Source organism: Lytechinus pictus, chromosome 14, assembly GCF_037042905.1.
Source record: "Lytechinus pictus isolate F3 Inbred chromosome 14, Lp3.0, whole genome shotgun sequence".
Taxonomy (NCBI): domain Eukaryota; kingdom Metazoa; phylum Echinodermata; class Echinoidea; order Temnopleuroida; family Toxopneustidae; genus Lytechinus; species Lytechinus pictus.
The window spans coordinates 2273083-2298853 of NC_087258.1; the positions used below are offsets into that span (position 1 = coordinate 2273083).

Below are 25771 nucleotides of genomic sequence, written 5' to 3' on the forward strand. Positions count from 1 at the left end.
TTAATGTTTTACCTAGGGCACCGAATTGATGTTTTACCTAGGGGTGTCGAAATGAATTTCGACCTAGGGGCGCCGAATTGATATTTGACATAGGGGAGGGGGGCGCCGAATCGATATTTGATATAGCAGGGGGCGCCGAGTTATGTTCAACCTCGGAGGCGCCGAATCGATGTGCGACCTTGGGGCACTGAATCGATGTTCGGCATAGGGGGGCGCCAAAATGATGTTCAACTTAGGAGGGCACCGAATTGATGTTTTACCCAGGGGCACCAAATTGATGTCTGATATCGGGGGTGTCAAATTGATGTTCGACATGGTGGCGCTAAATTGATGTTTAACTTAGGGGGCGTTGAATTGATATTTGACCTAGGGGCGCCAACTTGATGTTCTACTTAGGGGCGCCGAATTGATGTTTGACATTATTGGGCACCGAATTGACGTTCGACCTCGAGAGCGAATTGATGTTCGATCTTTGGGGCGCCAAAAATATTGCCTGGTTTTACTAAAATACATGTCCTGCCCAAGAGGATTAAATGCTGCTGAAAATATCCCCGTATCTACGATATGTTCAGAATTAAAAAACATGCTTAATAAAATATCTAGATTTTATGTCTAAAACTCCAAAATTTTCAGTTCGCAGTCGCATCAATTGTTTAGACATATTACACCCATCCTGTTCATGGCTACATTGTTTTTAATGTCCTGTTTTAGGTTTAAATCTTAGTTTAAAAATCAGCTCGCACTTAGCGCTCTTAAAACATGTTCTTATTAAAAAAAAAACTGCTTGAACTGTCTAGTTTGTAGGTATGAATATAAAAATATATCATATATTTCATCTTTCGCTTCGCACTCGTATTAACAATTTGAGATACCCATCCTATTTATGATTGCAATATGTGGTTAATCTGTCCAATTTTCAATGAGAATGTCAACTTTTTCAGCTCGCGCTTCGCGCTCGCATTATTTGATTGGAAAAATATATATTCTATTCATGAGTCACTGTAACTTTCGACCTTGCTCATGTGACTAAAACTCGCGCATGATGTTCAGTGATACCTGAATACCCTTATGTCCAAGTTTTATTAACTAAATCCATAAACTTCCAAAGTTATGATGGTAATTCAACATATACCCCTAACATGGCCAAAGTTCATTGACCCTAAATGACCGTTGATCTATGTCATGTGATCTGAAACTTACACAGGATGTTCAGTGATACTTGAATAATTTTATATCCAAGTTTTATGAACTAGTTCCATAAACATTCAAAGTTAGGATGGAAATTCAACAGATACCCCCAACATGCCCAAAGCTCATTTTACCTTAGTCATGTGACCTGACACTCAGGCAGGATGTCTAGTAATACTAAATTACCCTTACATGTACGTGTAAGTCTCATGAACTAGATTCATATACTTTATTAAGTTATGGCATTTCAAAAACTTAACCTTGGTTAAGATTTCGATATTGATTCCCCCATCATGCTCTAAGTTCATTGACCCTAAATGACCTTTGACCTTGGTCATGTGACCTAAAACCAAGGCAGGATGTTCAGTCTCGCTCAATGTAGGCGAGACAAAATACATAAAAATTTTATTTTGGCGGCCGATCGGGGAAAATGTGAATGGAACTATTTTTTCCGCCCCCTCCATTTGACGAAAGCTAAAGCTGTCTCCTACATATATGGCGAAAGAAAATGTGACTGATGAGAACGTGGAACACTTCCAAATTTATGGTCGTCGGTAATCGGTACCGAAATCTGTCGGCAGTCAAGGGCCTCCATCCCCCCCCCCCCCACCCGTGGAAAAGGCCTAGCGACGCCCATGCTTGTATTATTTGATGTAGGCCTTGTGAGATACCTCATCATGTTTTTAGAATAAAAGTAATATTTTATTAACTTCAGTCTGCAAGATTATCCCCAAAACAAAGTTATCTTGGTACCCCTACAAAAGTTTACTAGCCCCCTCCCCCCCCCCCCCCCCCCCACTGCTGCTGAATAAGCCCTAGCTACGCCACTGATGAGATTGGGTCAATTACCTTCGAGATTGCATCATTTCCGAGAGGTTATCAATAATATTCCTGAACAGTGGCGTAACTACTGGGGGACATGGAGGCACGTGCCCCCCCCCCTCGGCTGACCAAAAAAAAAACGCAGAAAAGGAAGAGAAACGTAGTGGGAAAGAAGAAATTATTGTTCATTATAATGTTATATTATAATTATAATATTACATAAGAAACATTTTTTTCATAACTTTATGAAACTTAATTTGCTCAGGGCCTATGTCTTCATCGTTCCTGGTGCTCGCATTGTCTGTTTAACGAGATATATAATCATGTTGTACTAAAACCTCCCGTTTTCAAGTCAATATACACCAAATATATTTCCTCGCACTTCGAGTTATTATTGCTTTATTGCTTTTACAATAGTATGCTTCTTTTTCATGACTACTTAAAATGATTGCCCCATTTTAAGGTCTTAATAATATAGAACATTTCCTTTCCGTGGTTACGTTCGCATTAGTGGATTTGTGAGATATGTCTGCTCTCCATGAATTCCTAGAATCAGTCCTTAAAATGTTTTTTTCTGATCTGAATATCAAAAAATTTCAGCTCGCGCTTCTCGCTCGCATCATTTGGTTAGTGAAATACGTATGGTCTTAGTGAATTCCTCAAAACAAGCCTTAGAATGACCCTTTTCAGGTCTGAATTTCCTAAATTTATGAAAGAAAAGGCACCTATGTTTGTCTGGCGGGGAGGGCGGGCGCCATTTTTGAAAAGTACACAGGGGCGCCAAAATCAGGTCGGGCCCCCAGGGGTGCGAATTCCTGGATACGCGCCTGAACCCCCCCCCCCACACACACACTTGATCTGAAATTAAAAACATATATATATACATGTCTGCAATCTCATCTAAACACGTTCGTTCCAGCAATAATCTACCTGTTTTCATGATGTGGTACATAATGTAATTACCAGAAAATTGTGCTATTTGTAGAAAATAAAATTATCGGATGAACCCAAATGTGTGTTAGCAAAAATACTGACTAACATTGTATTGCTCTACTTGAACGCAAAATCTTCAGATAAAACAATTATTTGGTATTCATGACTCTTCATTAATTTGTTTCTACTAGAAGTATTAAATGACTCGATATATTTTTTCTCGACTAAACTCTCACCAATCAGGTATATTGGAAGAACCCTCTGTAGCAACAGAAAACGAAGCAGAGTCTAAAGTAAAACATTTATATGAAGCCTGCATAGACGAAGGTAAGTTAGCACAATCACTATTATAACTGGGACCAAGTTCACCAATCGGTTCAGTGATCAATATTGTTGTTTGCCCTTCATATCATAGTGAAATAGCATCCCTCTATAACACACGGGTGGTCAACGTACGCCTTTGCTGTTAAGGATCATTACAAATACCCTGTATATCTTGGTTGGTAATCGGTGACGTTTTTTTACCTCCTACAGTAAATGCCAGTAAAATCATAATCTAATCAAAAGTAATAGAAAGACAGATTTTAGAAATTCCCCCGTAAGGATTGGTCGAAGAAGACTCCTCTCAAGCAAAATATTTCTTAAATATAATGCTAAAACACCCCATATTTCAATATTTGTTAAGGAGTATTCCCCGACTTTGACCCTTAAGCATACCTATTTCCTTGTAACATCACACGCGGAGAAGACACGACAGGTGATCTCGCGAGTATGGTGGGAGAGGGACTTGAGTAAAATTTGGCCCCTTAAAGTTTAAAAAAGTAAAATGCGAAATAACTCCAATGGTTTATGATCTTTAACAATATATCTTACATGTTCATTTCATTTCATGTCTATTTCGAACAATAAATTATGGATTTTCATTTCATTTTTTTTTTCATGTCAATCATACCGTCTTACAGCTGCTGTTATCAGGAGGGACGTGGAGCCGCTCATACAGTTTGTTGATGATCTTGGAGGATGGCCAATTGTCAGTGACACTTTCGACGAGGAAAACTGGATTCTTGAAGAAGTTCTTGCCCGAATTCGGCAATTCCACAACACAAATTACCTGTTTAAACATCAATTAATGAAGGATGTCACAGAGTCGAGCCAGACGCTAATTTTCGTAAGTAAATAACCGTCACAATTATTTTTTTTCCCCAATTTGGATGACATTCATTTTATATGCTACTTTGCATTGTTAAAGCGAAACGTTAGATAAATTTTGTTAATCATGCCAAACTATTAAAAAATGTAATACAACACTAACCATGGGTCTCATTATTAAATGTCATAATTATCACCACAGTGTCACCTAATTTCAGTCAGTTAAAAGGTATGATAATGAAATGTCAAAACTAGATCTTTTAAAGCTCATTACCTTGATTGTTGAACCTCAAGGGTCACTCTCCTCAAAGCGTAACCCTTATCCTGTAGGGGTTTGTGCTCCGTTGTTCTGTTGGATGCTGCTGATGTTGCCATTGACAAGATGGCATCTTTGGTAGACAGTCCAATATGGTGCGCGTGTGTCCATCCTTTAAACCATCTGTATAGAAGAGAAATGGAATGGTAAATGTCAATAATCATGTTTCTTGTCCACTCGAAAGTTTTCAAATTTCTATTCTCGGATTTTGACGTATCTAACAGGAGCAATTTGTCGAAAACCTGTGGTATAACAAATGATATTAAATATTGCTTTATGACAGCTAGATCAGCCTGATCTTGGAATGAAATCAAGGGAAGACTTCCTCAGAGATAAATCTGATAGGGTAAGTGTGATACTTTCCCAATATTTTATGTCTTGCTTAATTTGCCAGGTTTGCCATGTATATAATGTTATAATGATTAGGTGTAGGGAATCTATTGCGAAGGTGCGATGACGAGTTTTTGCTCCATGACCTACGGAGAGGTCAAGAACAGAACAATTGTACTGAGGAGGGCTTTGTCGATAATTGGTGAACTGGAACAGCAGTTTTGTCTTAAAGGAGAATGAAACTCTTGGAGCAAGTTAGCTTTTGTGAAAGCAGAAAAATCAAAGAATAAGATCAACAAAAGTTTGAGTAAAATAGGACTAGCAATAGAAGAGTTATGAGCATTTGAATGTCAAGATCACTAATGCTATGGAGATCCTCCAATTGTCAATGCGACCAAGATCTATGATGTCACAGATGAACAACTCTCCCCTTTTGGACACTGAAAATATACCCCAAAACATCTCTTTTTGCTCATTCTAATCATATGACAAACGATTCATCAATGATATAATGTTGTGAAAACTCTGTACTTGTCCTTTCATAAAGAGAACACCTCACTTTGTGATAGACTCTATAAAAGTGAGAATATAAGTGAAATAAGTACTAAAGTAATGAGGGAGTTGTACGTGTGTGACATCACAGATCTTGGTCGCATTGCCAATGGGAGGATCTACATGGCATTAGTGACCTCAATATTCAAATGCTAATAACTTTCTTATTATTCATTCAATCTTCCTCAAACTTTCAACAATATGTTTCTTTGATTTGTCTCTTTGATATGGATTCAGCTGGTTTCAAGGGTTTCATTCTCCTTTAAGTTTCGGAGCTAACGAGAAATTCCAAATACGTCATTTGTCCAGAGTTAAGGACGAAACTGCTGTTTTGATTTACCAATTTTCGATAAAGACGTTTTGCTTTTCCTTTGTCATGAAGTGCATTTGACAATACATTTTCTTTGTTCTTAATCACTCCGCTCGTCGCAGAGCAAAACATCTCCCTTACCTACTCCATATCAAACATTTCATTTTTTAATGGTTAATCACAGAACATGCTAGTCCCCACCCTTTTCTAATCATTTCTGTCTTCCACTTTTTGTCTCTCTCTCTCCTCGCGCACGCGCTCTTTCTTATTCTATCATTCTCATAAAACAACCTTATTCCCGCCAAATATCGGTGACTGATGCATCTGTATGTAGTGTCCAATCCTCTGGTCACATCGTACAATATCTTGTGCTGTCTCTCCCCCCCCCCCCTCTGTCTCTTTTTATATATTTTTTCTATATGCATTCTGAAATAGTACCTGTAATAAAATGAGGCATGTTTATCAGCGTGTCTTTATGTGATACAAATGTGTTTTTACAAAAACATGAACATGTTTCCAAACGATGCAAAACAAATAAATAAATAAAATAACGAATTCCTACATTTGTATATTTATAATTTGATAAGCTCGCACTTATTCCGGAAGTGTGTATAGCCAGTTCGTAAGAACCACACAAAAAAGAAAACCAATAAATTTCAGCTTCGCTAAATTCAAGGCAAATTATGCGAGCGTGTGCATTCTTCATTTCCGGCATCCCAATTGTTCGCTTATAAAGAACGGAGGACCGTTTCATAAAGCTGTTCGTAATTTAAGAGTGACTTTAAGAACGACTGTTGATTCTTTCTTTTTGGTAAATGATATCCACCATTAAATGTTCATTGGTGATTATTTAGCGCGTAAGAAAGGATCACTGGTCGTTCTTAAAGGCACTCTTAACTGACGAACAGCTTTTGAAACACCCACCAGAAAATGGTCAAGATAAGAAAAAATACTTTGAACAGAAAAAAATATCTCTTTAGACATTATTAGAAAGTATATGAAGGGACTTTCATTATGTATTTTGGAAATATTGCGAATCATGAAAATACATCTACAATAAAAGCTGCATTCATATAGTATGCATCATTTCAGTTTATTTTATATGTAATTGTTAAATATTCGACAATCATTACAGTACCATTTGTTTGTTGTATTACGGTGTAATATCGGGTATTGTAGTAAACATACACGTACAAGCCATTTTCATAATTTATATATATATATCTCTTTCTCTTTTTACCTTCTTTTTTCTTTTTGGTGGTATAGCCGGTGACTGCCTACATAGCCTACATGATATCAATCGTGAAGGAACTAAGACCGAAGCTGAATGACTCCTACATCGCACAAGAGATGAATGCAGCTTACGACTTCGAGAGAGAAATTGCCAATGTGAGCCAGAAATTGTTGATTTCATATAAACTTTGATGTGTAGTAGTGTTAGATAACTAAATTATCATAATCTAGAAACATTATCATTATTTATTTATTCTAAATCATATATTTGTTCACGTACAAAAGATCAGCAAAACGCTGGTTTTCATCAATGACCCAGATTACGGTGTATCACTGTGATTTAACACTTTAGCAATGCTATGCAGAATACTTGATTATTGAATAAACCTTTAAAGGGATGGTCCAGGCTGGAGATATTTTATAGCTTAATAAATAGAGTAAAGTTCACAGAGCAAAATGCTGAAAATGTGATCAAAATCGGAAAACAAATAAAGAAGTTATTGAATTTTAAAGATTTGCATTATTCTGGTGAAACAGTTCGAGGCATGTCTTCATGAATATTCATTAGGCAGTTAGGTGGGCTGATGATGTCATATCACCACTTGTTCTTTTGTATTTTATTATATAAAATTAGGTTTATTCAAAATCTTTCTACCAAGAACTAAAACAATCGGATTGACAACTGATTAAGTGCATTAGTTATTTATTGCCGCAACTTATTTCATCACAATGGAGATACATCATTTAGACATGTATGAAAAAATGAAACAATTATGATTTCATGTAATAACATAACAAAAAGAAAGGTGTCGTGGCCGAATGGCCTTACTCGCCTGACAACAATGTAGACCCAAGTTCGATTCCCGGCACGACCGCTGGCGTTGAGCAAGGAATTATATTTACTTTGATATTTTGCATTGCATCTATTAAATGAAAATGCTGGATTGATTGATTATATTCTGTATCCAATATTTAAAACAAAAATCCTCGTCTATATCGGTTTGTGGAATACAACCAAATTTTATTAAACCTGAACGTTATAGTTCGCATGCATTATTCCTTTGTATTTCTGGGGCTAATTAATGCAGCATGTTTTCATTTGTGGGGGTCATTTAGGCCTCGTTACCAAAAGCACAGAGAAGGAATTACCTGGAGATATACAACAAAACAACGATACAGAACCTAGGGCGAATGGCTCCGCAAGTGAGTAGCGTTCTTTTCTTCATTATTAAATGAATAATAAACATTGAAATAATGATGACGATAATAAGACACTCTAAAAACATATTGGGTAAAATTGCTCCATGATGGTAATTATGTGTCCAACCAGCATTGGGCATTTCTTCTGGGCATTTTTATTCATCCAGTGTGATGAATTTTTGTCCATTCTAAGGTAATTGCTGCTTAGTTGTTAACCTTACTGAACAATATGCTTCCCGCAGTGGGTAAAATACTACCCAAAATTTGTTGGACACATAATTACCCTTATGGTGGTAACCATTTTACCCCAATATTTTTTTACAGTGTTATATATAGGAATAATAATAATGGTAATGATAATATTGAAAAATAGTGATAATAGTGACAATAAAAATAATCATACTTTTACTACTACTTCTCCTACTACTACTACTACTACTAATAATAATAATATAAACAATAGCCATGATGTTCGTCTTTATTCTCACTGCTGAATGAAAGCAATAACAAGATCAATGAACAACAAGAAAATGTTTCCTCTTATTAGGTACCATTTTACTTCAAGATGGTGAAAGATGACAAATCAATTTGAAAAGGCCCGGTCCCACTGCACTTACGGATGCAGAGAAGATGTAAAGCGGAAAATAATCTTGCCATCCGTTTGAAAACGTAATGCATCCGTCGTGTACTCCTCACATAGGTCTTTCATACGCTCTATATGATATATCCATCGAGCATCCGTCCACGGTCTGTTCATTTTCGCCCATTTTGTCCATTGTCTGGAGCGGATAAAAACGGATGGAGCCACCCCAAAATTTTGCTTGCCCGCTGTATCCGTTATGAAGACGTTTTGTGTCCGTCAGCCAGTGGGACCAGGCCTTAAGGTTTTAGCTTATTTTTCGCTTCATTGTATCATTTTTTCCATTTGTTTCTGCTTAGATCAATTGGTTTAGGTATCTCTCCTTAGTATTCAACGACGGTACTCTCACCGAGTCAGAACAGTTCAACACATTAAATCTGCCTTATCTAATACAGATCGCCGATGTAGTTTCAAGAACTCCGAAAAGGTAGGAATAATATAAAAACCTATAAACTAGCTGTACTGTGTTTTTTTTAGGAGGGAGCAAATGGATGGCGAAAGAATGTGTGGTATAGGACAGGACAAGAACAACTTGAACTCCCGATTCAAGAGCTTTAAGGCAAAGTGAGGGACAATATGGGGCGGGGCCTTAATCTGAAAAGTTGGTACCACCAGTGACTGTAATAAATCAATTCTTTGTTAGCTTGGCTTTCTCTTATATATTCTAATATTCAATTAGCCTTAATTAGATGAATGTGTCAACATGTTGACAATATGATTACCAACGACAAACATCTTAGCTTTGCACAATGCAAAGCAAAGAAAGAGAGTCAGGACTTCAGAGTCAGATCCAAACGAAATTTAATGACACTTAATCTCACGAGAAATTGTATTGTGAAAGGTTGATTCAGGATTACTGGCTGTTCTGCAAAAGGCGACCCGAAGAGATGAGTGTACCTTGCCTCGCATGGCAACAGACATAGCCATGGTTGGTTATCATAACTTGTATTTTTTTCTTCTTCTTGAAGGGTGGTGGCAAACTTCTTAATGTGGAGGGTAACCATGAGAAGCATGGATTATTTATGCCCAAGGTTACTCTATCATCGGCTGGAGTACCGGAAAGTGGTGGACGGCGACAGGGCTGCTGAACCTCGGTGGAAGACCTGTGTTAAACGCTGTAAAGGACTGATGAGTAGCGCGGTCGGGGCCATGTTCATCCGGAGACACTTTGATGAACAAAGCAAGATAGAGGTATCACCCTTTAACATTGACATTCTGAACCTTGGAGGAGCTTCTATAAGTAATAATAATATATGAACTATAAGATATTTCCTCAAAAAACGAAGATAGGAAAAAGTTTTAGCAATTGTATAAAAGACGCATTTTGACCGGTTCAGACTTTCGAAGACTCATCCTGAATGTGTCTTTCAAAACTTAATTTCATTTTTCATTCTTTTACTATGCTGTCATATGATCTGGGGAACTTTTCACAATGGGGATCTTTTCACAAAGAGTATTGCTTGTGATTTAATTCGTTCTTGGCCCATCAGATGCAAGGATGGTCAGTAGCTTTTAAGATATGTTGATGAAAAATACTCCTAGAATTCTTCATGAAACATCTCCCGTTCTCAGCATGTCTAGGTCTTTGCTATTCCTCCTTTCTATTTCCTCTCTTTTCATTTCTTTTCATCAAACTTACAACATAGATCCTACATGGAAATTATGAATATTTATTCAAGGTTTTCACAAAACCTGATGATAACAAGGATTTCCTCCATAACACTCATTCCTTGAAGCATGTAAGACATTTTGTCTTTGTTCAATTAGGGGCATTCTTCTTTTGGGGAAAGTGAGGTCAGAAGAAACCATTTTGGGGACCCAATTTTGCCACAAATCTCAGTTTTGTCAGTCAGTGGACACCATTTCCTGTATTAATTCTATATTCCTATTTTGTCATACAATTACTCTAAAAATTTTAATTAAAAAAAATATATATATTTACGTATATTTATTTATATGTAGTATGCAGCGGTATCGACTGATGAAAAATAGAAACTGATTGATATTGCATAAAGGGGTGTTTCAAGAACTTTGGTCTGCAAGTCAATAGCATGTCTCAGAATTAAGTGTGATTAGGAGTTACAAGAAGATTAAGTCGTAATTGAACGTAACTTAATGACAGATTTGAATTTATCCAAAGGACCCGCGCTCGATTTTGAGACATACCCTTGATTTTGGAAGTGATTTAAAGTTTATTGCAATGTCCAATGAGAGGTATCTGGTAATATCTATTTTATTTCTTTGTGCTCTCCTTTCCAGACATTCTCAGAAATGTTTCGACCAACCTAACATGTTGGTTTACTTATGAACCTACCCGACGTACATTATTTTTGGTTAAGAAAAATCTCCATTCGTTTGACATGCAGTTTTCTTTTAACCAACATTTAGTAGATTCGTATGTTAACCAACGAGATAGGTTTGTCAAAACATTTTTGAAAGTGCATACCCATTAACAATGTTATTTTATGTTGCACAATACAGGCCAAGATGATGGTTCACGACATCCGGGGAGTTTTATTAGATACTTTAGAAGACACTGATTGGATGGATGACGACACCAAACAAGAAGCTGTTGCAAAGGTTCGATAATTTCATTTGGTCTCAGGCCCCTGGCTATACATGCAAAAGTCCGGGGTTCGATTCCCGGCCGCGGCAGCTATGCCCGTGAGCAAGGCATTTAATCTACAATACTCTTTTATCCTGCTTTCAAATAAATGGAAATGCTATATGCATTATTGGTAAATAGGTGTGAACTTGTTAATTATGTTTTTACGATAGCATGGCATAATCCTTCATACTGACGTCATTCTTTAGACTCGGCACGGAAATATTCAACGGGACGAAATATAAACAGGATAAAAACGACACTTCGTGTAAACAGTCAATTCACTTTCGCATTACGGTACATGGGCGTGCTGTCAATAAGACACAAGTTAAAAAGGAATCCGACCCAAAAACTTGTTTTTAAAGGAAATGAAAAATCAGACAAGTTGAAAGGTGAAAGTTTGAACAATATCGGACAAGCAATAAGAAAGTTATTAATTTAAAAAAAATGTAAAATTGGTAATCACTAAATCCATGGATACTTCAAACCGGTGGCATATGTAATTTCATAATCATGTAAGGCGATGACTAGTCTTCCATGTACTCTAATACATAAAACGGCTCTAATACATAAAGTGACATTTTTTTCAAAAGTTTTACGTCAAATTATATTTTTTTCTTTCAAGCATGAGGACATAAAACAATATACGACCTGGGTTATATTTAGATTACCATCCTAGAGGAATGAGTACTAGAGAAAAACCCATACATCCCTGATAATTAGGTACATGGCCTATGGGAAAGTTTCCCTTGCCCCTTGTCATAATTACTTACCCCGTTGCCAATTTGAAATGTACATAATTATAGTCTTAAAGATCTCAATTCTGAAGCAGCCATAACTTACTTATTGGTTGTTCGATTTCTTTCAATTTTCACTGTTTTGTGTTATTCATTTTTCTCCTTTAAAGCAACATTGTATGACCAAGGCTGGATTCCCCTTTAAATGTTATCCAAATACTCTCCTTAAGACTTTGTGTGACCGTCTGTGCATGCTTTACCCCTGGACTTTCCGTAGTCATCCAGTTTTTACCCAAAAAAATTGTTTGAATTGACGTTGTGCAAAAATCAACAAAAAGAAGCAAATCGTGTTACTTTATTTACACGTCAACGCGGATTCGTCCTCAACCTTAAAATCATAAATTACAAAAAAAAAATAGATTCGCTGGACGAAAAACATAACTCCCGACTGTACAAACAGATAGTGATGTCACCTGTTGTAAGCATCCCGTCGTCAAAAACGAAAGCTCCGCAGAACGTAGACTGCGGCTGTGTTTCTAAATATTACATTCCATAAGCTTTTGAAATGGGGTCGTACAATACAATCAAAGATTGACAATGAGTATTACTTTATGTATTTAGCCGATGCCTTTCTCATCATTTTGTATTTTGCAGGCAACCGCAACCTACGATCTTATTGGATATGATGAAACCCTTAAAAACAACGAATCCGTGAATAAAGAATTTAAAGATGTGAGTAGCGCTATTAAACTATCTTTTTCGAAAAGCGGCCTACGTGTAGTAATTTGATTATTTAGTTGACTTCATGAAACATGTTTAATAAACATTCATTAGTTATCACTTCTCTTATCAATTTAATTGAAAAGGTGTTTTGCAATGAACAGGGTGAAGTTCGCTGCAAAATTATGACTTAATAGACATCATGCATGCAATGCAGTCATGCCTTACTTTGACGTCAATCTACATATTTTTAGAATATCTCCCAATTGTCCACTCGCAAACATATCAGCGATTGAGCGAAAATACTCTTTGTACGACAATACCAGTCGTCATGTCTTCATTATGTTTTTCTTAATTAACTCGTGATTTCTCATTTGTATTTTTGCGCACTCATTTGGTATATTACATGACCTCGTATTCACGATATTGCATTCTGGGTAAACAAGCTGGTCAGATGAGAGTCGTTCATGGTAAGAGCCCATGCTATTCAAGCTGGGATGGTAAACTGAATTACTCTGTTATTATTGTAAATAAATGACATAAAATTTGAAAAGCGATAATAACACTGATGAGTACGTTGCAAAATAGCTGGTAGGCCTACTAAGGGCAATAAAAAGCTGCGTAAGTGGGGCCCTACCTGAAAACTTTTGGATCCATTATCCAGCATACAATTTGCTTAGATCGCCATGCTTGGACCTTCCTGAAAGATAGATATAAAATAAAGTTAATGAATCATCCAGATTCGTGTTTGCCTTGTATAGTAACTATAAAGGTGTAAACGATCTTCTATTTTTATACGCCCGTCCTAAACGGGACGTACTATGGTATCACGCTCGGTGTAGTGATCCATGTAGTGATTTCGATTATTATCATATTTATTGATTTTTTTATATTTCTATATCGCCCCCCCCCCTTCACCACCCTCCCCCTCCAAGAGAAAAACAAATGTTTTGTTTTCTTTCAAATATATTTAAAAAATCAATTATAATGACAATCTAAATCAGAGGTGAACGGACATTTTTAATTATCATCCGTTGCTACTTGATACTAGTTACCAAGACAAACATAATATGCGTTTCGGTGATATTTTAATTTCAATAAAATATGACTTCATTTACACAGCCTTTTTCTTCCCCATTTTCGCAGGTGAACATTACCAGACACAATCACTTTGAGAATATTGTGGAGCTATGGAAAAATGGAGCCAGACAAATGGTGGCCCAACGTAAAACAAAATTTGATGGACGAGAGTAAGTATTCTCCCCCCCCCCCAAAAAAAAAAAAAGAATTAAAAAAATGATGATATTAGTAATAATAATGATAATTATAAATATGATATAGCCTAGAGGACTCAGTGATCAATTTTTTTTTATGATTTTGATATTGTCATTTGCTCACGGAGCCTAGACAAGGCAGCCTATGCCACTGTGGAGAAGATAATAGTCCAGAAGGGAATTCCCTTCATATTTGACATTAGAACTAGTGGTCCATACATAGGCCAAATTTTATTAAATTGCATACCTTTATACACCTAATGCGTATAAAGGTATGATAGTTCCTACCCCCCCCCCCCAAAAAAAAAAAACAAAAAAAAAAAAACAAGAAAACAAGAAAAATTCGAGTTTTCTTACCAAACCGATGTCATGTATCCATATTGTAAACACTGCAATACAATAGACCTGACCCTATTGCCGTTTTGAAGAAAAATTCATAGATTAAATTTTTTTGTATTAAATGATAAAATGTAAATATTGATTGTAAATAATTGTTATAATAATAGTTATTTACAATCAATATTTGAATTTTATTATTTGATAAAAAATATTTTAGTCTATGTATTTTTCTTCAAAACGGCACTTCGTAATGCCGCTACGTACGTGTACGTCATATCGAAGCGGGTGCAAGGGTCGGGCCTATTGTATTGCAGTATTTACAATATGGATAATACATGACATCGGTCTGGTAAGAAAACTAATTTTTCTTACTATGGGGGTGAAACTGTCATACCTTTATACGCATTAGGTGTATAAATGTATGCAATTTAATAATATTTTGGTCTATATATTGACCACTAGTTCTAATGTCAAATATGAAGGGAATTCCCTTCTGGACTATTATCTTTTCCACAGTGGCATAGGCTACCTTGTCTAGGCTCCATGAGCAAATGACAATATCAAAATCATTAAAAAATATGATCACAGAGTCCTCTAGGCTAAGTATGATAATAAAAAATAATCAAGATAAAATGCAATGAAATGAAATAGAAATGAAAATAATAGAACATACGGAATGAATGAATAAAATAAAGAAAATAGAATGAATAGATAAATGAATAATAATTGTGTCGTCTGATACGGTGAACTTTACACATTACCGAAGAATGACAGTATTAGTTAGGTTGGTGTACATGAATACAATGCCGTTCAATTGGCAATTTGATACAGTATAACCAATTATTAAGCAATGGTTGCGTGAACTGACTTGAGCAAAAATATATCAGATATCAATGTTATTCCTGTAGTACCCGATTTCAAAATAAAAACAAATCAACAACCCTAAATGACCTTGACATCCTTCTACTTCTAGGACATATGTCTTATATTCTTATGTAAATGACAATGCATTCATCGCGAGCTCGAAGGCGCCTCATTCACGTTGCTTCACGCGACTAACCACATACAACTGTACACTGCGTCATTACATTCATGTGTACCTGTATGTAATGTTCCATGTGAACAACTAATTCACGACATAACTTTGACACATTAATTGCAGTACTTACAAACCATATTTCATCATGCCACTCAGCTTAAACGATAATATAATTAATAAACTTTAAGATAAAAAGTAACTTTACTTACGTCATTGGGCTTGTGTCACGAAATCAAATGAAGTTACACTGCAATTTTGAGCAAATATCACATTCCCATGACGACGATGCAAACAAGCAAGACGCCCTCAAATGTTAAATTCAAATCTTTCTCAACGATCGCCGGTTCTGACGTCATTTTACAATATACAACAAAAATAATAATGACAACATATGATGGAACTATAAAAACTTAATACAGTACACGACAATGATTATAATAAAATAGTGAAATAAATGAATAAGTAAATAAAAAATATGCCTAAAATGATAAGTGTATGATTATAATAACAATACAAAAAGTAAATTAAAGTGGTAATATAAAACTGATTGCTATTGTTAGATAAAATGATGATAGAAATATATAATGATATTTTAATGAAGACAATATAATAACAATCTCTGCATTTGCTTTCAAAGTTTATATTTCCTTGCCAGTAATCAAGATCTTTATTGTAACGTCCGATATGTTCCATTTAATTTTCCAAAGAAAATTTAATATTTTGAACATATATTTTGTTACCATGTGCCAGGATATGTAAAAGAACATAAAGAAAGCATGAAGTGCGAGCAGAAATAGGTTTTAGTAAAATATATAATTTCAAGCACCTTTCATTCGTATTGTATTTTGTTAAAATGACAAAGCGAGCGCGAAGCGCGATTGGAATTTCAATGTGATAAACGAACCTCGAAATAATGTGATTTCAATGAACTTGAATTATATTCTCTTGCCCCCTCATTACTACAGAGATTTGGAGTCACCGGTAACGGTTAACGCGTACTACCTAAATAACTACAATAGAATGTGTAAGTAGTAATTGCTATGATAATAAGAAATATGATCGTAATGATGTATGTAATTAAATTGATAAATAGAATAACAATATTGATAATAGTCATTTCGATAATAATAACAAATAACAATGATGATAAAATAGGTTATAATAGTAGCAATGATAATAACAACGATTGTGGTGTTTGAAATATTAGTAGCAACGATAATGACATTGACCATACAAGTAATAATCTGATTCGGATAATGATATGAATATAAGAAATGCATGTTTGCTTGAAGGAAACTGGGTTCCAAAAAAAACTGATCAAACTTTACAAAGGCACTGCACAAATTCCACTATGTCCAAATGAACAGTATTTTAACACAGGCTCGCTTCAATTCAAGAACATGTCAATAATTAAGAGACTGGTTCAATCACAAAGAGGCTATAGCCCCTCACATCAATTGATTTCAGAATCCAAATTCACAAAGTAGCAAAAGAAAGATGGAAATAAGATGGGATTAAACGAAATTCCCAGTTTATTACACATGTCCTAACTGGACATGTTTCAGTGATGGCTCAAGCTCAAAGAAGCTACTGAAAACTAACTTCAAAATTTTAAGTGACTGGAACAATTACACAGCCTGCACAACTCCCCCCCCCCCCCCTGGAGACATCCTAGCAAACGGAGAATATTCTGAACACGATGTGTATCAATGTGTACCTCACTAAGCCGCACACAGACAAACACTGTGTTTTGATTATCCCTCGCTTACCTGGACATAACCCGGGATCTGGTTGTGGATGTGTGATTGTTCCACTCCTTTGAAATTTTGATTTAAACTTCCTATACCTTCTTTGTGATTTAGCCAATCACTTAAACATGACTGAACAATACGTGCGATAAACTGGGAAGTTTTGTTTAATTTTATCTCATTTTCATTGGTCTTTCTCTTGCCATTTTTTGATTTTGGATTCTGAAACCAATTGATGAGAGGGGCTATAGTCTCTCGGTGATTGAACCAAACTCTTAATCATTGCCATGTGCTTAGTAAAAGTTATTGAAGCTAGCCTGTGTAAAAATATTGTTCATTTTGACTGATTGAGATTTGTGCAGTGGCCCTTTAAAGTTTGATCAGTCTCTTTTGGAACCCAGTTTAGAGTCAAAATAATTGAGCTTAGTGATCAAGATAACAGTACGGTGAAAGGCCTATTTGTCGGATAGTATTTCGGTTTACGTTCACTTGGTAAAAATCATTACACTAGTTGTATATCTTTTATGTGTATTTCCCACTAAGGTGGGGGGGGGGGGGCTATATTGTTTCAATAGAAAATTAATATTTTTAATCTACAATTAAATATTAATCTTTTTTCAGATTTTCCTGCTGGAATATTACAACCTCCATTCTACTTTAGACACAATTTGAAGTGAGTTTTCGCTTTCATAAATTATTTGTCATTAAAACTTTGTGCAGATCAAAGCAATGTCTCATTTTCTTGTGTAATATTCGAATTTTCTCAAATATTGTTCGTAGTATATATATATTATGTATATAGAATATAGTATGTGAATTTAGAAAAACAAAATTTAGTATTCAAATTGTAAAAGCTGATTGTATTGCCATTACTAACCAAAGGTTTAAAAACGACCCTTTAATTTCTTCAGCGATGTCATCGACAGAAGATTTTTCTAATTATCTCTAGTGGTAAATTTTAGACTTATAAAGGCCTGTATTCTGAACTTAGGTTTAACATAATCTCGGTCAAAATAGGGGATTAACTACGGATAACCGGAATCTTTAACAGTAAAGGTTCGATTAATCAGATGATCTGTTACTTAAATCATTCGTAACTGTATACGGGAAGAAAATGATTGGATCAGTTTTCTTCTCCATTATAGAACAATGAACAGCTCCGTGAACCTAAAAAACATATACATAATTTATCAATCTTATACATTTGTGATCGTGATTTCCCATTTTTGTAAAACTGTTTTTTTACAGAGCTATGAATTATGGTGGTATCGGTATGGTGATCGGACATGAAATGACACATGGTTTTGATAATACAGGTAAAGTGTTTATGTTTATTTTATTGTTAACATTTGTCGTGTGAAAATTTAAATTCAGTTCAATCTATTTATATCCTGAAATTCGCATAAGCAACGAACAGTATACATGGTAAACTATGAGGATTAAACAACTAAGAATAGTCCATAAGAAATAAACGATAACATAGTGGTACAATGAATATACCAAATAGTTAGAATAGAACAGCTGTTTTATACATTTATTCATAGTATCGGGGAGGGGGCAGGTCAAATTATAAAAAAACATAGCTATAATTTCCTAATAAAGTCTGTAATTTACACATTTTTGGTAATTTTGGTGCATCTTAAGTTATTGCCGTCTATATCCAAAATAAAAATGTCTAAATTCTTAAAATGCGTGTACGTTTTTTCCGTAGATCTCTTGATTTCACTGCGGGTTTAACTTGGTCATAGCACGTACTGTACGTAAATCAAACACCTTTCTGTTTAGTACTGTATAGGTACATATAGCATTTCCAAATACACTATCCGTTATCGTTATTATTATTTCTTTCTTACTTTTGTAGGTCGATTATTTGACAGGGAAGGTACCTTACGTACTTGGTTCTCATCTGGATCGATTGAAGCATTTAATGAAAAGAAACAGTGTTTGATCGACCAATACTCAAACTTCAGCACGGAAGTCGATGGCAAGAGGATACATGTAAGCAAAACCCTTACTATAAAAAGGAACACCTAAAAATACAGATATTGTCAAAGTGTTTATAGGGAGAGAAGGTCTCGTTTAACTCCGATCTTTTCCAGCTTATCCAGAACCTTTGAAATTTAAATTTGATATTAGGTTACCAAACATCTTTAAGGAAGGTTATTTCTGTTTCGGGGACTTTTGAAAAATTCATGATTCTCAGGCATCACTTTTAAAAGCGCACCAAGATTGATTGAAGACGAAAAGATTTGATTTTTTTCCTGCATATTGTGTTGTTTTTCAAACTTTGGTTTTAATTTGATTAAGATACATGAATGTTTTTTTAAAGGTAGGCCTGTGTGTGGCTTTAAGAAGACTAGGAGTACTAAGTGTCAAACGTAACATTTCCTGACGTGTAATCATAACGCTTCTTTCAAAAATGTTTACATTCACATGTAAATTATCACAGGAAACATGTATTGTCTTAGGAATTAGCATTAATGAATAAATTAGGCAATAAATTATAGTCCACATGTAGGGGTGTTTCATGAAAATTGTCAGTACTGACTAAGTCATTGTCAATTTCAATCAATTTTTAGTCAGCTTACTCGGTTTTGATAGAAACACTGGTCTCTTAACATTTAAAGTGGCAGAATGGTTTTTAGCCAGTTCTGACAACCTTGATGAAACAGAATAAGGTGGTCTACACCATCTAACATCTACATCGAATGAAATCACTCAAAACAGCTCCCATAGTTCTTACGCCATAATCATTATCTTTTGGCTTGTAGCTTGATGGCTCATTGACGCAGGGTGAGATCATCGCTGATAATGGAGGTCTAAAACAATCCTACGAGGTGAGATTGAATCCATTATCTACTGACATATCCGATTCCTATAGACTTTGTGTGTAAATAAATTTTCTGTTTCCAGCAGGTCCGGAGCAATTCGTTGTCATAAAGAAGCTATAATTGAAAATATTTTCGAGCAATTACCCTTCCTCCTTTTCATGTCCAAAATACAATATAATATCAGATATTCTAGTGGATCTAACATAATCTATGATAGAATGTCAGATATTTAAGAAAGCCCTTTGCAAATACTCCTATGTTTGCTTTGCCTTCCAATGGTAACTGCCAGGGCAACGGTGCTCCGTAGCCGATTAAACACAGCAAAAACTGTGGTGTTAACTTTTGTACATACCAGTTATACCAGTTATTTTACATCGGTGTTAAATTGACAGTGTTAATTTAACACCTTTGGTTGTTACATTTACACTCTTTGGTGTTATGTTCAATCTCCAGGGTGTACTTTAACACCTCAGGGTGTGGTTCTCTATTAACACCAACTGGTGTCAGTTTTAACACCACCGTTTTTACAGTGAACAGTTAAACCAGGGACAATGTGGATATCTCCCTTGGATAGTAAGTTTCCATATCAGTAACTTTTATGCAACGAGGTCCAGATCTTTGTGGACATAGATCCTTCTACGAAGAAGTGAATGGTTTGGACCATTGCTGGTTGATGATATAACATTGGAAAGAATAGTTTGTATAGTGTCACACTCATAATAAAGATAATACTCCAGGATAACGGACTGTAACCATAATTAAATGGGTCCTATGCAGGCATACAGGAGATGGGTGGGAAGACGAGGAGAGGAAGAGCCCCAATTACCTGGACTAGGTCTTACCAACGATCAGCTCTTCTTTCTCAACTTCGGTCAGATCTGGTGTAGCTTGTACAGGCCAGAGGCACTCAAACAAATCCTTGCATCTAGCATCCATCCACCTCAGTATTTTAGGTAATTATTACCAGTTCATTGTTTTTAGCGGAAGAGGGCGCCCTCTGTCATCACAGGGTTGTGTGAGGGGTGTAAGAGTCTGATTGTGTGGGATTGGTTTGGGTGGGTATACTGATCTCGAAATACCCATTGATTTCGATATGATCACTACCATGGTAGTTCTTAATCTCAAGGTCTAATCGGACTCCTAAACATACATTTTCTTCTGGACAAATACCCCATTTGACAATTTTTCAATATTTAAACAACCGATTTCACTTTTTGTATGTGTTATGAAATGATTATTTTCGCAAATATAGAGTGGTACGAATACCTTGATATTAATGATTTTGTATTATATTTACGCCAACAAAATGGTCATTGATAATGTGGCATGAATCTTCTTTATAACAACGTTTGATTATTCTTTGAAATTGTTAGGGTACTTTCTGTCACACTAAAGAAGCATCGCCTACTCGTATAAATGTAGCCTTTTTGTTTTACCCTCTCTCTCTTCCAGGGTACGAGGAGCAATCACCAACTCTCCGTCATTTGCCGAGGCATACAAATGCCCCGTCGGCTCTCCCATGAATCCCAAAAAGAAATGTTCCATGTGGTGAAGAATAACAACTTTACACCGTCAAGTATATCTACTATCGTTTCGTCCGGACTATCAGACGTGCCAAAACAAAAATAACACATTGGGTGATTTCAAGTTAAGTGTTGACCTTTTGGTCTTGGTGTTAGGTCAGTTTTTACACAATTATAACACCAAACACAAAATGAAGATGGTCCCGAAAAGTCACTCCCTAGTTGTTGAGATGTCAATAATGTGATCTGGATCAGTTTCACAAACTCCGAATAAGTTTTGGAGATTGGAGAAGCAATCCAGATTTCAACACCAACACCAAGGCCAACGCCGGACTTGAAATCATCCATTTTGTGTTGGCGACGATTTTGGAGAATTCCAAAATAGTATACCATTATGATGCAACGTAAACGAATTTAGTGGTTTGAGCATTGGCTCAGGAGCATCGTACGAACATTCTAGTAACTCATCCTAATTATGTTCTTTATTCCTATCAGTGTCGGTAAAGGGGTTTTCACAATAGCTCGTACGATCATTTGCGATCATTTGGTCACAATATATGTTGCACAGAATCGCAACGGTTATAAGCAGCCGCACCACCAATTGTGAAAGGGGCTAAAAGAAGCATTTCAATATTTCATTGTCATTAAACATGATGGTGTTTCGGAGAGATTTTCGTGCGTTTAGTATGATTTTTACGCGCGACCGGTGACTATTAAATCATTTTGACGCTCATCAGAATAAGTTGTTTAATGCGTAAATGGTAAAGTTTCAATCTTCATTGTCGTTAACGTCGCAGAAACATCGGCCGTCGAGAGTCTTTTTAATACAAAGTACATGTAACAAACAAGCACTATGCTAAAATATATTAAACATCACAATTTGATAAAGTAGATAAAGTAGATGTAAGGCATTATATAAACGAGTAAAATTAATGTATTATAAATAAAAAAATAAATAACGTCTGTTGGCAAATTGAAAAACAACACCTGCAATATCTTTACATGTTTTAGCCTGGTGTCATAGTTGTTCCTGATTTCATTTTTTGTTTAAATGTTGTCCAAAATTCATTGTCGCGTTGGTTGACTTCTTGTCTAAGTGCAGACCTTGCGATAGCATTATAGCTTACATTAGCTATGTCATACCGTACTCTCTTATGAAAAGCTTAAATCCTAGTTGATATACCATGATAAAAAGATGCGTGCCATAGTTATTAATAACGAACTATAAGATATCTATTAGATTGAACGAGGTGAGAGCCGGACATTGTATATCATCTACAGTATCTTAATTGATGGAGATCTTGGAATCTGTATAGACATGATTATACGTTTCGGGTTGTTCATAGAAACTGTTACTGTATTTAACTGATTGGAATACTTTTTATATATCGTGTACCACACGTAGGCCTATTATAATATTCCATTCTATTGATTAATTTATAGTGCATTTAATATATGTCTGTTCGATCTAAGCCATGGCGTAATTTTTTTTCGAAAAAAAATCATAAGCTCGAGACAATGGGTACGTAGCAGGAATATTTAAATGTGGTCGACTGCGATTCTTTATGAGTGGTAGCGCCACAAAAACTAGAGGGCGCAATAATCTGTGGCCAAGAATAAGAAAGAAAAAAAGGTCACTCGGCCTAAACTGCTCTAGAATGACAGATGTTCTCTTTAGATCTTACAAGCAAAACAAAGTTTGAGTCATGGTAGAATTCCTCCAATAATCTGTTAAGTATCTCATCCTCATACAACATGTACGAGGGAATGAATATTTTTATTGCAGATGTATGAACAAAAAAACTACTGCAGATTTCAATCAAAAGGAAATGTAATGTTATTACGTCATACGCTAGTACATGGAGGAAGTTATCTTTGTATTGTCCATATGAATACAAATCTTTATTTATATTTAGTTTGTATTCTTATTTACAGCGTTTAGGTCTACTGGTAAAGTAATCATTAGCCAATTTCACACTCACACCTCCCTAGCTATGTGTGATATTTAACCGGTCAGAATTTTGTCCAGAAAAGTGTATATTTATGCATTAAACCTTGCCTTGGGGGTACTTAAGGCTGGAAATTGTGTGGTTTAGACATAAATATAGAGCAAAACCGGATTAACAAAACAGTGGAAGTTTCATCAAAATTAGACGAAAAGTAAATTATTTCATTTCAAAGTTATACGTTATTGCCGTGAAACAGTTTTTATATATAACATTTAATAACTTCAATATTTCTTATCAGATATGTATTGACTTTTAAACGTTTTGCTTATAACTTTGTAGTCTTACAGTCAAAAGGGCCTTGACTGGCGTTGGCAGTTTCAAACAATTACTCTCTAAATTCCGTACATTGAAAGTCAATCTAATAGATTATGGTCAGGGACAAAGCCAAAATTGGATCGAAAGTTTCAATCAAATAAGAATGAATGCTAAATGTATTAGATTGAAAAATTAAATCCGACTTTAAAATGGTCGCTGATGGCAATCAATGTCAATCTAAGGAATTTAGAGATTACAATTAAATTGTATATATAAATGTGCATGTTGTATGAAACTTATTACACACGCTTGTTTCTGAAACAAAGATTATTAATGTATATTTCATATCATGTTATTATATATGGCTGTATGATAAAAGCACTAAATTGTATAAATGATATCATCTTAAATAATTTTGTTCAAATATCTCAAACGCACAGGGATCGTGGCCCGGTTTAATCAAACTTGTTATATCAAATACGTTATAAGATGCTGTAAATTGACGAAATTCAAGATTTCCATTGTTTGTTTCATTAGATTGATCATCAGCATCGATAATTGAGGACAAGTTTTATGAAACCGGGTCCATGTTCCTATGTTTGTATATATTTATATTACGTTCATGTTTAAAAATATGAATCACTTTTTAAGTATTGATTATGTGTGTTTACATGTTGCATCTTAAAACTTGTCATGTATGTCATCATGATGAAATGTGTACATAAATGTCTAGTACGTATTTGGTATAGCGATCTTTGTATTATCTGTGAGAATTTTGTACTTTGTCATATGCATTTGAATTATATATACCAAGCGCGTTTTAATAAATAGCATGATGTATTTTGCCAATTGTATATTGCGTTCCTAGCAGGGTGTATAATTTAAGTGTAGTTTTGCAAACTGAAATAAAATTATTTAATACCAGTATCGATATGATTTGTGTTGATGTTTTCAATTCATTTGTCATATTTGTTTCGTAATTACGATCCTTAATCTTAAATGTATTTAGGAGAGAGGGAGACAGATACAGAGGGGGAGGGAGAGATGAAGATTGAGAGAATAAAGAAATAAGATGGACAGAGAGGTATGTGTGTGTGTGTGTTTCTAGTGCTAGAGACGACGAAGGAGCGAGAGGTACAGAGAAAGTATGAGAGAGAAAAAAAAGGGGGGAGAGAGGGGGAAAGGGGGGAGGGAGAGGCGGAATGGGATGTCAAAATCATCAAACAATGATTGCAATCGGCTCAATGGGAAGTACATAGGCCTAATCATAATAAGCAAAACTTAACACCCCTCCCCACCCCCTCTACTCTAAACAGGACAGAAAAGAACAAAATATGAATTAGTAAATGCATGAAAAATAATCATAACAGCAAAAGAATAATAGAAATAAAGCACCAAATAATTCAATGTTTTCTTAATGATGGTGCTGATCTCGCAGATATCAGCCTCCATGTTTTATTTCTTCAAAGCTATGGTTTTTAATAACCTAGAGGCATCTCTAATACCGAATAATCTGACTTAAGTGATACTAAGATTATGGACTTCGTATCGACCTGTGGACCCACCTGTTTCCTCGTGTGTATAGTTTGGAATCATATTTACACGTTAATTGCACTCTTTGTTGACAAAGAACAGTCAATGTATGTCATCGTTATATAATGTAGAAAGTTGATACCGTGATGGTAACATGATAGTGTTTGCGTTCTAATTGATGATATTGGTGGTTGTAATGATGATGATGATGATGTTGATGATGTTGATGATGGTGATGATGGTGATGATGGTGATGATGATGATGATGATTATGAGGATGATGAAGATGATGAAGATGGTGATGATGATGTTGATGATGATGATTATGATGAAGATGATGATGATGATCATAATGATGATGATGATGATGATGATGACAATGGTGATTTTGCTGCTGCTGATGATGATGATGAAGATGATAATGATGTTGATGATGATGATGATGTTGATGATGATGATGATGATCGATGATGGTGGTGGTGATG

The 25771-nt window shown here is 35.4% G+C and overlaps 1 protein-coding gene across 1 annotated transcript; it reads left to right on the forward strand.

Moving 5' to 3' along the window:
- Window positions 1–1352: 1352 nt before the first annotated feature.
- LOC135156711 (neprilysin-1-like) lies at window positions 1353–24684 on the forward strand. Its single transcript, XM_064109717.1, has 18 exons — window positions 1353–1359; window positions 3187–3270; window positions 3906–4111; window positions 4692–4754; window positions 6867–6989; window positions 7950–8036; window positions 8973–9100; window positions 9642–9864; window positions 11155–11253; window positions 12670–12747; window positions 13882–13985; window positions 16353–16411; window positions 17757–17808; window positions 18384–18451; window positions 18997–19133; window positions 19907–19972; window positions 20744–20919; window positions 21419–24684. The coding sequence occupies exons 1-18, from the start codon at window positions 1353–1355 to the stop codon at window positions 21516–21518; spliced, it is 1860 nt and encodes a 619-aa protein (XP_063965787.1). The 3' UTR covers window positions 21519–24684.
- Window positions 24685–25771: the final 1087 nt, after the last annotated feature.

What these genes read in the sequence shown, in the direction of transcription:
- LOC135156711 (XM_064109717.1), top strand. An exon ending in TGAAGCCTGCATAGACGAAG is followed by an intron (nt 3,271 to 3,905) that starts GTAAGTTAGCAC and finishes ACCGTCTTACAG; the next exon opens with CTGCTGTTATCAGGAGGGAC. An exon ending in GTTTCAAGAACTCCGAAAAG is followed by an intron (nt 9,101 to 9,641) that starts GTAGGAATAATA and finishes TTCTTCTTGAAG; the next exon opens with GGTGGTGGCAAACTTCTTAA.